Source organism: Rutilus rutilus (assembly GCF_951802725.1).
Source record: "Rutilus rutilus genome assembly, chromosome: 20".
Classification (NCBI taxonomy): Eukaryota; Metazoa; Chordata; class Actinopteri; order Cypriniformes; family Leuciscidae; genus Rutilus; species Rutilus rutilus.
The window spans coordinates 6,407,178-6,421,428 of record NC_140225.1 but is presented as its reverse complement, the minus strand read 5'-3'; the positions used below and the strand labels follow the sequence as shown (position 1 = coordinate 6,421,428).

The 14,251-nt window shown below is 38.2% G+C and overlaps 2 protein-coding genes across 20 annotated transcripts in view; one reads left to right on the top strand and one right to left on the bottom strand.

Moving 5' to 3' along the window:
• The window catches only part of gbf1 (golgi brefeldin A resistant guanine nucleotide exchange factor 1), an 86,013-nt gene extending 82,036 nt beyond the window's left edge, over nt 1-3,977 (top strand). For 5 of the 10 annotated variants that reach the window (XM_084392230.1, XM_084392227.1, XM_084392228.1 and 2 more), the window contains 3 exons: nt 1,120-1,297; nt 1,383-1,553; nt 1,909-3,977. In XM_084392230.1, coding sequence (XP_084248356.1) covers nt 1,120-1,297; nt 1,383-1,553; nt 1,909-2,141 — 582 coding nt within the window. In that variant the 3' untranslated portion in view covers nt 2,142-3,977. The remainder of the gene's footprint in view (nt 1-1,119; nt 1,298-1,382; nt 1,554-1,908) is intronic. The other 5 variants (XM_084392229.1, XM_084392226.1, XM_084392224.1 and 2 more) reach the window with 3 other exon arrangements.
• A 2,269-nt stretch (nt 3,978-6,246) lies between these two features.
• macroh2a2 (macroH2A.2 histone) lies at nt 6,247-13,566 on the bottom strand. 10 transcript variants are annotated; one of them, XM_084392213.1, is made up of 11 exons: nt 12,951-13,145; nt 11,818-11,876; nt 10,507-10,541; nt 10,213-10,394; nt 9,969-10,075; nt 9,491-9,679; nt 9,307-9,414; nt 9,099-9,198; nt 8,346-8,435; nt 7,136-7,310; nt 6,247-6,930 (listed from the first exon to the last, which is right to left on the bottom strand). In XM_084392213.1, the coding sequence occupies exons 4-11, from the start codon at nt 10,382-10,384 to the stop codon at nt 6,765-6,767; spliced, it is 1,107 nt and encodes a 368-aa protein (XP_084248339.1). In that variant the 5' UTR covers nt 10,385-10,394; nt 10,507-10,541; nt 11,818-11,876; nt 12,951-13,145; the 3' UTR covers nt 6,247-6,764. The 10 variants fall into 10 exon arrangements, with proteins under 10 accessions (XP_084248339.1, XP_084248340.1, XP_084248344.1 ...); XM_084392214.1 differs by having other exon boundaries at nt 11,818-11,873; nt 12,951-13,075; XM_084392218.1 differs by lacking the exon at nt 12,951-13,145 and adding an exon at nt 12,719-12,933 and having other exon boundaries at nt 11,818-11,873.
• Between the last annotated feature and the right edge of the window lie 685 nt (nt 13,567-14,251).

Sequence of the window (14,251 nt, the reverse complement as noted above, 5' to 3'; positions counted from 1 at the left end):
TCGGTGATCTTCCACCACATGAAGGAGAAACTGCAATTGTTCTTCAGAGTGTGTGAGATAGCCATTGTATTCTTGAATCAGAGCCACTCCTCTCTCGACTACTTTCATTGCATGTATGGTTGCCTGTGCCTCCTGATAATCTGCTTGATTCGGCCAAAGTTCCGGGTCAATTTCAAGGAACGTAATGTAATTTTTTTAACCAAAAAATGTGCTCTAAACCCAAACAATAACCAAGGTGATCATCAATAGAAATATGTATTGATTCCACCAGGAAAGGTAAATCTGCTAAAACGGGTCATGGATGGATTAATTTGGATTTAGTTTCTACAATAAGTAAACTGAGATATGCATCTAAAATACATATTTAGGAACATATGGTGCATTAGATGTTTTTATGGAGATTCTTTTGGAATTTTACTAGCCAGGTACAATACCAATTCAAATGATCTGTTTTTACGAAAATCATCAAAATCTCAGAAAGTTTAAAGCTATTGAGCTCCCAGTAATTATTATGTTACTGCCATACAAATTGGCATGCTGTATTTTCTTATATAAAGGAACAATTTGAAGGGTTAAGAGCATGACAATTGGAGACTTTAAAAATAAGGACCACCCTAGTGTATAACCCCTACTGCTGATTGGCTACAAATGTGTTGTGGTTCCTGGTCCGTTCCACTTTTAACAGCTTTTTTTCAGAGATTGCTTACAGCACGTTTAATGTTAAACAAACAACACAAGAACAAGAGAAAATCAATCACTGTTCTTGACTGAAGAACTTTTGTAGCTTTAATAAGAATCAGTGTGTATTTAATTCATACAGTGAAGACTATGCAGTGTTTTATTTTTTACATTTGGTTTTGCAATATTTTGCTTGAATGCTACAGTTAAATAGACCTACTGTATCTGAAAAAATTGTTTTGATATCTTGTACGGCTATATATTTAAAGTAAGGAAATTAGTTTGGCTGTACTGCCCAGTAACTTTGTGATCCTGCCTGAAACAAATGTGGTATGTTATTTTTGCTATATCGCCCACCACTAGTTCAGGTGTACAAGATTCACAGCAGAAAAGTTCTTAAATCCTTAACGCTGATGAGTGTGTCTGACTTTTGGTGCACAGCTGGAGGCAATCCCTGAGTCTCTGAAGAACATGCTGTTGGTGATGGACACAGCAGGGATCTTTCACAGTGCAGACTCTCGTACAGGCTACTCTGACCTGTGGGAAATAACCTGGGAAAGAATTGACTGTTTCCTGCCCCGGCTAAAGGAGGAGCTCTTCAAACAGGCTGTCATCCCAGGCAATGATCACTCATATATTCATTTACCATTTAATTGAGTTCAACCACACAACACGTTAACTGATACCTTTTGGTTTTTGTACAGAACCAGTGTGTAATGTTCCTGTGGAGGCCGTCCCACAGCCTGTTGCTGTTACTCCAGCCTCTCCCCCTGTGCCAGTCCCCTCACCAGTGCCAGTTGCCCCTGCAGAGCCAAATATTCCCAGCAGACCCTCGTCGCCTCGGGATATGCAGACACCTAGTGCCAACGGTGATCGTAAGCGTTATTGGTTCTATGCTGAAGTAGAAAAGTTATTTAATTTTTTTTTGAAATATTACTGTTTTTACTGTATTTTTTTACCAAATAACTGCAGCCTTGGTGAGCAGAAGAGACATCTTTTCATAAAAAATAAAAAATAAAAAAAAAAACTAGTTTCTGGTAGTGTATGTGGAAACTCTAATGCATTTATGATACTTTAATGAATAGAAAGTTCAAAAGATCAGTATTTCTTAATAAATCTTTTATTTATAATGTTTCTTTATAAATGTATTTACTGTTACTATTGCTTTAATGCAATTTAATGCATCCTTGCTTGGTCAAAATGTGGATAATTTTCTTTTTCTGTGTGCAGGAACAGATAGATCATCTCCAGTTCCCCCCTCAACACCTCCGATGCCCACTCCAACAAAGATGAGTCCTCCAGTGTCCCCGCCCCCTCTCGGCCAGTCTCCACTCATCCTGCAGCCCCTCGCCTCTCCGCTGCAAGTGGGCGTTCCCCCGATGTCCCTGCCAATCATTCTGAACCCGGCTCTCATAGAGGCTACCTCACCTGTGCCCCTGCTCCCCCGCCCCTCCGCTGACTGACCCGCCCGTCAAACGGAAGCCGACAGAGTGCCGCGGCGTTTGAAGGAGAAACACAGTGGAAGAAGCGTCTGATTTCACTGTTCTCCTGCAGGCAAACACTCTCCACATCTGTAGCCCACACTATTCGATTATGTAACAGCAGGACCTGGAATAAGAGCGCAAGAGAGGACATTGACATGCATGGTTGCCTCTCTTCGTTTCAAACATCAAAGCCAACTCCCAAACTGCTTGGACTCGAACGTCCTTCAGTAACAGATGTTACATAGATGATCATATTTATTCAAAACACGAAGGTGTCACCATGGAGGACAGTTCATTATTGATGAGACTACATTCTTTTCAGTCAGGGGGGTCTGGTAGGTTAGCTGCACCTGTCAGAGCAGGTTTTAATGTACTAGTGCTCAGTTGTTACTCGTGAGATTTAGTCAGTGATGACAGAATGGCTGATTGGTAGAGGTATCGCACACCGGGTCCAGCTAATGATACCATAATAACTACACTGCTCAAGCTAATTGAACCTGTACAGTATGATGAAGAAAACTTAATTTATTTTGACAATTCATATTGTTTCTTATTGTGGCTTTTACACTTTAATTACATTGCTTTGCCGTAAATTGGTCCAGAGAACACGGTCACAGAGAAGTAGCCACTTATTTTTTGCCATACATGGTTCCTTAGTGGGGAAATTAAAAGGTTAATTCCCCCAAAAATGAACATTCTGTCATAATTTACTCACCCTTGCGACGTTCCAAACCTGTATGACTGACTTTCTTCTGTAGAACACAAAAAAATGTTGACTTTCCATTGTATGGACCATTGTATTTTTCAAAGTATATTTTTTGTTCCACAGAGGAAAGTAAGTCATACAGATTTGACTTGACATGAGGGTGAGTAAATGATGACAGAATGTTCATTTTTGGATGAACTGTCCCTTTAAGTCTACAAAAGTTATTTTGGTTGATGACAATAAAATACGGCTTGTTCCCACTAGACTTGTTTTGATGACGCCACATAGTTCATTACCGTGCACCTCTACAACATTCCAGACACGTCACTAATGTTTTCAACGAAATGAACCAGGTGAACTCTGAATGTCAAGTTTTATTTTATTTGGATGGGTATATTTTATTCGCAAGTCGTCTTAAAGAGAGAGTTTTGTTGCTCAGGTTTATGCTGTAGGGCTTCTGCTCTTTAAAAGTTTCCCTTTCGAGAATTTCTCCTGGCCATGATCATGATGATATTGATCAGTTCTTTCAAATACACGTTTCTGCTGTTCTTTCTATCAACCATATCCCTTTATTGTGGTGATCTCGACTCTGGAAGTTTAGCAACCACTTTTTAGTTTTGTATGAATTAATGAATACTTCATAAAAAGTTGATGCCAGAAGAGAGCTGTTCAATTCACTAATATAAAAATATAATATGTTCTCAGACCCGCACCTGCGCTTGCATCAGCCAAGAGCTCCCGAGAACAGCTCAAGTTCATCTAGAGATCAGTGTATGACCTGAGACTCGTGGTTTCTCCTCTCAGCATGTATGTTTGGATCAGTACAGAAAGCTGTAGGTGCTTTAAGGAATTGTACTGTAATTTAATGTAGATTGTCACTGCTGTACTTCAGTGACAGAAGATCAATGAAACCAACACAAACCTAAGAGGTGGCTGTGGACAGATGGACATTTTCTTTTCTTTTGTATGTGCACTTGTTGTACTGCATTCTTAGATACATCAGGAACTAATTCTGTAGTCGACAGGTAACTCAATGAAAATAATCTGTATATATGAATAAAAGTTAATGTACTTTTTACAATGTAATAAATATATGGTAAATATCCTAATCATGTGTTACTGTGTTCCTCTTACGCGTCAATTTTATTTCATCGCTTTCTTTTAATTTAAGTCTTTTAACAAGCTGAGACCCAGTCATTTACTTAAAGTGACACTTTCAATAAAACTTGGCTGCCTATATGGTAGAAAGGCGATATATTTTTTGAAATCGCTGATACTGTACCTGACTAGAGAGAAAGCAGAGAAGAAAAAAAAAAGGCTATTGTCTTCCCTTTGCCAAATAGGTGGGGAAACTTCAACCCATAATGCACTGGGCATGTTCCACCAGTCTGCAATGAATACACTTATCAGAGTCAAATATAAGGTATTTTCCAGGGTCAAATGGACTACTTGCACAACTGCTTTCGCTTTCTACTTATTACAACTCTGGAGTTTCTAGTAACAACGTTCAGCGCACCTACATACATGAGAACGCAGATTATTACATTGTATAGCTGTGAATTGATTAAAGCAATGAATCATGTTCTCTGCGTTAACATGAATTATCTTGAACTTTGCCTAAATGTTCATATAAACATATTTTCTTTCCAGCTGTGCATTCTGAATAATAAATCAATATATTTCCCCATAACCTGCAGCAGTCCAGTGCTCGTCTTCTTATTATCTCTGTTTTCTCTCACTGATCATATTTCATATCTGTTGAGTTTACATTTATAAATGAATTTGACTGATAAAACGAATTGCTTGTGTGCTGGTGCTCTTAGTCCAGTCTTTTAAAATATTTGAAAAAATAAATAAATTTGACGATGTTAAATAGTTAATTACTCTTAAACCAGAACCCACACACACAGCATACAGCAGAATGACAGTAAACTACTTTGAATATTAAGAATTTTGAGCATAAACATGTAAATTACATAGGCCTACAGTAAAATGATTGACAATGAAAAATGACACAATGATTCAAATATTTAATGCAAATAAATAAAGGTTCGTATTCATAAGATAGGCTATCTGGTATATTTGCGTTTACCAGCAGCTGCTTAAAACTTAATGTTCAGTTGAGTTTGGAAAATCCTTAACACAGTAACGTTAGCCTAATCATCAGAATATCTCTTATCCTGTCTCTGAAAATGTCCAGATTTAAAAATTTTTTTTTTTGCAGACACCCATTTTAGGTTGCGTTTAGTCAACTAGGTAACTACAGAGAAAGACGGGCTCTGGTAACTAGCGCATTGAAAATAGGCCTATACATAACCGGAAATAAATTAGTTGTACTATTTCAAAACGGAAGTGCGCCACAAGTAGTCCATACCGCGTTTCTTTAGTATGAAATACTCTTTAGCAAACTTTTAGTAATACAATGATGTCAACTTGTATTGTTCCAATCCCGGCTGCAAAAATCAAAGAGTAAACGTTTAGCAGGAGCGAATTATTCGTTTTCCACCCCAGTGAAGCATCCAGAGAACACTGCAATGGAAAGATCTGAATAACCAACGTAGTCAACATTTCAAAATGGATGACAACAAACACCAAAAGGACGGCGTCGCGTAGGCTACAGGTAAGAAAAAGCTGTTGCTTGCTATACTGTTTTTTTTTTTTTTTTCATAATGCTAGACATAAAACGATTTTCAATGTTAAACCTACCCTTACAAAAACTGTTCTGTTAATAACCATCTGTTGACCCCACTGTCCGTGTGTACATTTCTGTAGTTTTCACGAAATCCTGGAGCTGTCAGTCATACAGACAACAATACAAAGCGAGCTGAAAATTGGCGAAGTTACACTTTAGCTAGTTCACCCAAAATGAATGAACATTCTGTATCCTCATGTCGTTTATGGAACATAAAAATATATTTTGTTTGATCAATTTAAGTCTACAAAACTGTTTGGAATTACATGTGTGATGGCAGTATTTTTATTGTGTGCCAATTATTTATTTAACCTTATGTTTCAGCAAAAATTATATTAGGCAGAATATTTCCCATTCAATAAAAGTGGATGTTGATTTAATACGTTCAAACTCCTATAAAGAAAAATATAGAACTACAGTAACAATCATGTTTACACAGAAACGATGTCTCTCAACATGGGGACAGGAGAGCTGTCAGTCAATAAATGGAAAAACAAGGTAACGGGATTATTTTTGGGAAAAGTAACTCAGATATTTCGCTGTAAATTTAAAAGTAATGCGTTCCTTTACAAAAAAAGTAATCTGATTACGTTATTTGTAATGTGATATTACCCTCAACACTTGTGTCTGAGTAAATGTTTTGTGCAAACTATTGCATTTAGTTGTATATAAATGGAAGCTCATCCTGTGGTGTAAAACATTTTTTTTATTTCAAAGCTGAACAAGAAACACTTTTTTTTTTTTTTGATAAACCAAAACTGTCAGAAACCACACTTGATATCTAGCCAAAAACAACGCTCAAAAGTTCAACTCTGAACATGGAATGTAAAAACAAGTTCAGTCTAAGGATAAAAATGGCAAACAATGAAGATTAAGTTGATCTAGTCTAAATGAATGTATTTTCTTTAAAAGGAGAACAGTGAAACATAAATGTGTACAGTACATCACTCACAAATATCCTTGTTTAAACACCTTCAAATAATCTGCTGTCAAAAACATATACCTACAACATCTTTCACCAAGCTGCACTACACTCCACTTAGAATGCTCTTACCAGCCTGGATGCACTCTCTGCTAAAGCTCATGTTCAACTCATTTTACCTTCCCTCGATGTCGAGGCCGACAAAACCAGTCAAAGCAAAGCTAAAACAGAGCTGCATCGAGGCTGTTACACTTTCAAAGAAATCAAACCCCCGCCCGAACATCACTTGGTGTCCATCTTGGCCATCTCCTGCAGGTATATCCCAATGCTCTCGCTGTCAAACAGAACAAAGTAAATGTTCTTCAGAGAGGATGTGGTTGCTGAGACAAAATGGTTTGAAATGGCCTTCAGTATTAGCTGGGCTGCTGTCTGCTTTGGGAAACCATTTCTGTGGGAACAAAAATGAAAAAAGTGAGATGATTTAAATTTTCTGGGAACTATTTTGGACATAAAACGCATCGAAACTCGGTTAACTACCGATCTGTAAGCCTGAGCGTACTCGCAGTCGCAACTATCTTCAATGGCTTGTAGACGCGTTTGATTTTGAAAAGTGAAGTTTAGGTCATTTTAAGCCCCATGATTCTGATGCTCACCGTCCAGCGGGTAGTGAAGGGAAGGCCACCGATTTGAGCTTTTTCTCCTCGGCAGCAGACAAACAGTTCTTGACCGTTTTCTCGAGCTGATCTTCGCACTTCTCTGAACCCCACTGAGGGACGTGACAATGGATGATGAAACGTGCTGCCATCCCATTGGCTTGACTCACAGCCACTGCAAAGCAGAGGGAATAAGAAATACTCCAGTCACAACATTTATTTAACACAGAAACATGTTTTTGTTTTTTGTTTTTTTAACCTACAGTGGATTTCTTCTCTTTCTTGTTTTACTTTTAAAGGGGTGATGAACTGAGAAATCAAATTTTCCTTGAGCTTTTGACATATAAGAGGTCATTATACTATAAGAATATCCTGTAAGTTTCAAAACTGAAAACTTCCTTGTTAGTCCAATAAAAGCTTTTATTGACACCAGGCACAGCGAACGACAGGTTTTTCAAAGTGGGTATCAAACACCGCCTTCGCAGAAGATCAACGCCTTCTTCAACACTGCCTCTTTAGCCCCGCCCACCGATTCGTGCATTACATGAAACTCATTATATTATGCAAAACTGTTATCCAATCATAGCAGTGGGCATTTACTTTCAAGTCTTCAATGCGGCACGCCCATAAAACCCGTGCGTTTCAGGAGATAGGCTCAAAACCAGGGTAGAAAATAGCCTATTACTTATTCATTTTGATGTTTTTGAATGTAAAAACCAAGCGAACATCATAAGTTAACCTCAGACAACATTATAAAAAAAATTTAAAAGCCAGTTCATGACCCCTTTAAACACTTTTTGACCAAAAACACTTTGGGCTGATTTTTTCATCTTTGTATGATACTTATTAGGCTAGTACTTCAAAAAGACCCCCAACACACAATCCAATGTTGCACTTTGACTCGTTAACAAGTTTTACTTTACACAAGCACTAACAAGCCTATCTAGCCGATTCAATATTTCAGTACTGCTCATTCAGTACTGACTTTTTTAGATTCTGCTCATTTCCATGACTTTTCCAGGCCTGTAAATGATCATTGTATTATTCCTGATATTTCCAGGTTTTCCATGACAGCTGTACTTTTTTTCTGTATTAAAATATTTAACAAGGTCATTTCCTGCCCCTTTGAACATTTCTAGAGCGCACACTAATTTGAGTCTGCTTTCTGTCTGCTTGTGTCAAGCTGTGTGTGTGTGTGTGTGTGTTTAACCTGATGCAACCTCCAAAGGACCCTGGCTTTTTCTCAGCTCCTTGACGGTCTCTAAGAAATCTTTTCCTCCTGCTTTCTCCAGAGCGTTACCTGTATCAAAGGAAAACTTAATAGCTTTTGACACATTTCAAAAATAGGTCTCTTTGGTAATTTTGTATTAGCTAACAATATCTCTGCTTCCATCCACTCATTTTTATGCACATTTTGGGATATCGCATTAAAAAACGCTGAACGGAAATGCCAAGATAAACTAAAAAAAACGTATGCACATAAACTACAATGGAAACACATTTACTGAATAAATCCCTCAATGCGCAACAAAAAAGCTAACATGACTTTGCCTCAACAGAGGATGTGATTGGATAACTGGACTAACCAGCGGACCAATCGCATCGCACAGCATCTCAATTGTTGGTTTGATCATTCTGAAATGCCTGAGCCAAAGTCTGTCATCAGAATGATTTGGTTTAATTCCCTCCAAGAAGCATCTCACATGATTGCATTCCCAAACACCAGGCAAGATCACATTACGGCGTTCACTGCATTTCGTCAGCGCGCTCTGAGACGCAAGTCATTTATGATGTAGGAAAACAGAGCCAATTGCAGCAACTTCCATTTTTATTACAGATATTTTGTGCCAATTTCCCAGGAAGTGCCGATTTTGTTCTCTTGAACACATGGGATTGGAAATGGTTAATTTCGCAACTTTGAATGGAAACATAGCTGATATTAATAATCTTGTAGTGTACTGACCGATTCCCTCTTTCAGATCAATCTCTGCGTTTGTGGGATTGATGATTCCCTCCACTTTGATCGTTCCGATTTTGCTGATTTCACTCTCTGTAAGGGACAGCTGATAAAGAAACCAGAGTTAACTCCTTATGCCATAAATCGCCAGGGTATTAGCTTTGCTACCATCAATTTCTGCAGAAATGTATGTGATAAGCAAAGCTATTTTCACCTTTTGTCCAAGGAACAAGCTTTTCGCAGAGAGAATAGTAAATCCCTCTCCTGGTCCGTCTTCCACTGTTGTGTTGGCATCTGCTTCTTTGTCATTCTCTGTGCTTTTCTGCAGAAAGAAACATTTGTTGTATTCTCAGAGTCAAACGTGGTACCAGAGCAACGTATGCATGTCCTGCACTTACTTTGGGTTTGCGGCCTGGTTTTCCTTTGCTCTTTTTGCTGGGTTTCTTGATGGGTTTCCTGTTCGCCCTCTTCTCCGGAACGGTCACCTGAGTCTCCACCTTCACCTTGCCGCCTCTCTTCTTGGAGAGCAGTTCAGGATGGATGCGAGGCAGAACTCCACCATTTGATATAGTCACCCCTCTGAGCAACTATTCAATAATACATCAAAACAATGGCATTGCTATTATTATTATTAGAAATATTAGAACAAAAGTAAAAATTCTGCTCTTAAACATTTTGCTTCGCTGTATACGGTTAATTAGCCTACATAGGATAGAAGTGGGCTATTGAAACAAAGGTGGCAAATTCATTGCTTTTAACGCTCTACCTCCATGGTAGACTACAGCAAAAACGTGTACTGTGAGTTGTTTTTGGTCAAGACCGCGCTAAATATTAACCCTAACCGCCCTCAGTCTATTTTAACATGTAACTCATTACCTGGTTGAGTTCTTCGTCATTGGCCACTGCCAGCTTGATGTGTCGTGGAGTGATTCTCCCCTTCTTGTTGTCTCTTGCTGCATTTCCAGCCAACTCCAAAATCTCAGCTACAAAAACATCAGAGCAATAAGAACCATTTTCAATCTTTTGACAGCCAGTGTAATTAAATTATTCATAATGAAAATAGAATATATACAAATTTTCGGTGGAAAGAAAAGCATCTGCTTGCTTTCTTGATTCCCACCTGCTAAGTACTCAATGACAGCTGCCATGTAGACGGGGGCGCCCATGCCAATGCGATACTTATGGGTTCCTGTGCGCAAGTAACGCATCATCCTCCCGACAGGAAAAATGACTCCTGCTCGGGCAGACCGAGACAGCTTGGTGATCTTTTTCTTTCCTCCTCTGGCTGACATCCTGCCTTTGCTGTGGTGAAAAATGAAAACATTGCTTCAATAATCATTTTTGATCAAGTAAACAATCCATTCAGCAACATGTAATCAAAACATCAATCATGTGAGTGACAGAGCAGACCCACCTCCTCTTGACTCACAGTGCCACTGGATGGAGTACCTACAGATAAATCAAGACAAAATGATTCATTCGTTAACATCCTGAATGTGACTGAGCTCAACAGTCTCCATCTGCTTCAACAGATAATGATCAGACACTCTCTTATCCATGTTAATGACTAAACTAGAACAAGAATAAAGCTAATACAAACACACGTTAAAAGGTTACAGCTTGGGTTTCTTTCACCTGAAGCCTTAGGGTGACATCATATCCTGTTCATTGCGATATCCAATGAAAATTCAAAGTCTCAAAGTTTAGTTGGAAACTAAGGTGGGACTTTAGTAAAAGGGTAATTGGTAACATTTTGTGAATAAAAACAGGTATGAATATTTAAGGCCAAAGTATACAGTTTTGACGCAAACATATAGTGTATGCCTACAGACGAACACATTGCCTTTCAAAGTTTATTTAATTGCGTACACAAACACAGGTTATCGTCGAATGCACAGTGGAAAGTTTCATACTTGTTTAGTGTCTGCACTGTTTCTCTCCAGTCTTTCTACTTGTTTAAACGCGCACGTCTATAGATGTTGCATCTATATTAGTTAGTTATTTTCGTCTCATCTGTTTGTTTTTCGTCTTTGAAACAACGTCCCTGGACTGTGTGGCCACCTTGTGAACAAATGAATTGGAACAAAAACATTCAAGGTTTATTTGTAAGCTAAACGTGAGTATGCACAGTTAGAAAAATATGACTGCATGTGTACAGAACACATATATTATGTTGATGATCACGCGCACTGTACGTAGACCCAAATTTACTCTTTGGGCTTTAGAAAACGTACTATGCTGATGATGAAATTCACATCTGTATAGGTACCTTATTATGCATGTTAAAAAAATTGAAGTATACTTTGTGCAACACATTATTATTATTATTGTAAGCATCAAATCTTGAAAGGCTAAAAGGACACAAGCCAACAGTTAAAAACGAAATACAAATACTCATTACATGCATTGCTTAAATTAAATAAAGACATGTTACATTAGTTAATTATTAGGGATGCGCAATATATCGAAATATCACAAATGTACATGCGATATGCAAATCGCAGCGACTTGAAATAATAACTGGGGTCATGAACAAAAGACAGAGAAAATCACTCGCTGCTCTTGACTGAATAACTTCTGTAGCTTTAATAAGAATCAGTGTATATTTAAGTCATACAGTGTTTTATGTTTACATTTGATTATTCAGTTTCTGTAGTTAAACCTAATGCAGGCCAGCCTGAAACCTAAACCCCCTGGTTTACACTGATGTTAAAATGACACTTACTACTTATGCTACAGTAAAACACTGCTGTTCACTTCCAGAAGTTGTAGGGATGCTTTCTTCTGACAAAAAAAAAGTGACAAGTATTTAGGTTAGATAATGTAAAATATAATTTGTTTATTTTACACACTTTAAGCCTTATCATATAGCATATCGAATATTACATGGGTTAGTTAATGGGTTAGGCTATCGCAAATCGCATTTTTCTTCAATATTGTGCAGCCCTATTAATTGTTTAGCTAACTACTCCATATACACTGTAACTTGGATTCATGATTAATAATAATAATAATAATATTAATAATTAAATTTTTACCATTGCTGTCTGTCTTGCTGCTAGGCAGATTTTCAAGACTAATCAATATTTCATGTCATATTTATTTGGTAAGTATCATAAAGCACGAAAATTACACCCTTTTTTTTTTTTTTTTTAAATGTGACCCGGGGTCTGTGAATGGCAGACTGTGAACTACCGCGTCGACAGACAAGGGCTCTTCTCTCGGCACAGCCTGCAGCGACCCCGCACTGCCATCCCAATTTAAAGGCGCAGCGCATGTTTTAAGATAAACAGCGAAGATTTATAAACATAGAACGCGATTCCTCCCCGCTATGAAAAGTTTCGCCACAAATATATGTAATGAAAGACCCGCCTCCTGCCAGCACGTTAACACCATTATATTCACCCGGGATGCGGTAACGTTACGTGATCGAGAGGCCGTCGCCGAAACCGCGATTCAAAGCGTATTATCAAAGGCCTCGCCTTCGCTTCACTGTTTTTCTATCAAATGCACATGCAAATCCGGACATGTTTGTTTTCAAACCACATTAGGTCGTGCACAAATACATATTTTTGTTTTTTAACCCTGCTCCTCCCACATTAACTCACCCCCATTTTGTTTTTTACCTCGTTGCATTAATGTAGATTAAACACCCAATCTACATCGCAAGCGAGTGATGCGTTTCGACGCGACGCGACTGAAGCGTTGTTATTATCATCGCATCTGCAAGCGAGCTGCGTTCAGCTTCGTTTTTATATGTCGTATCGTCGCGCGCGCGTCGTGTACAGTGAGCTCGAGCTGCATTCGCATGCATCGCATCGCGCGCTTATCAACACAATACATCGTGCCAATATTTACCTGTTTGTTCTCTACAAATGCGTCATGTACGAAATATATCTGTCCTCTGACAGGCGCAAATAAGGAGTTCCTGGTATTCCTATTCCCTGTCCTTGTGTGCTGAGGCTCTCTGCTGTTCCTTAAAAAAAAAAATTGAGACAGAGAGAGACCGCGAAAAACTACAGCAGCCAGTACCACCGTACTGTCGATGGAGGCAGGCTTTAGGCTACTGCTGCTGCTTCTCATTTAAAAAAAAACATTACATTCAAGATATCAAATACAGTAACGCACCCAATGCAATCCATGCAAAATGCATATATAGGCAAATAAGGGACATTATGTGGATATAATAATGCATTATCAAGCCATAATTTATCATCTAAGAGGTAGTTGAGAGCAGCATGCAAAAATAATTCGTCACAGACAGCTGCAGGTGTCTGGGTGATTGATGCTTACTGTAAAAAAAAAAATCTGTCTCTTCACCTGGTCCCTACTCGAGTGAGTGGTGATCTTCATTCGTTTTCACATGAATAGACTCTCTCCTGACGCCTGATGAACTCGATCTGATAGGCACTTTTAAAAACGAACCTTCCGCAGACACGAATAATGGCCTGTTTCAATTGCATTTAGTGTCTGTGAAATCTGTGCTAGACTAAACTGGTTCCACAGAGGGCAGTATTAGATCAGAGTTAAAATATACTTGTTTGGTTGTTGTGGTCCGGTAGGGGGCGGAATTGTATTATATTTTCTCTGACAAGGACGGGCATTGCTCGGGGACGAACTATATTAAAATATTTTATGTATTTGAATGTACATTTAAAGCATATACATTGTTTAAAATAGGCTACGTGTTAATTAGCGTGTTAAAAAAAGCAAGTTACATGTGGCAAGACTGACTTTAATATTTAATTGCCATTAATGATTTTATGTTTTCACCCAAAATATCCCAAAATACCCAAAATGTTTACATGTGAATAAAAGCCTAAATTCAATCTGATCATTATATAAAGTGATCGAGTCTCTTCAGAAACTTTGGACTAAACCATTCAATTTATATGGATTAGTTATACAATCTTTTTATGAACTTTTTGAAGCGTCAAAGTGGTAGTTGCGTAGCTGTCAATGGAGAGACAGAAATCGCTCAGATTTCATAAAAAATATCTTCATTTGTGTTCCGAAGTTAAACGAAAGTCTTTGGAATGACATGAGGGTGAGTAAATGATGACAGAATTTTAATTTTTGGGTGAACAATTACTTATCGTATATAAACTAAGCTGATTTAACCAAACCTTTCGCTAAGAAGAAGCGCTCCACTCTTTTTT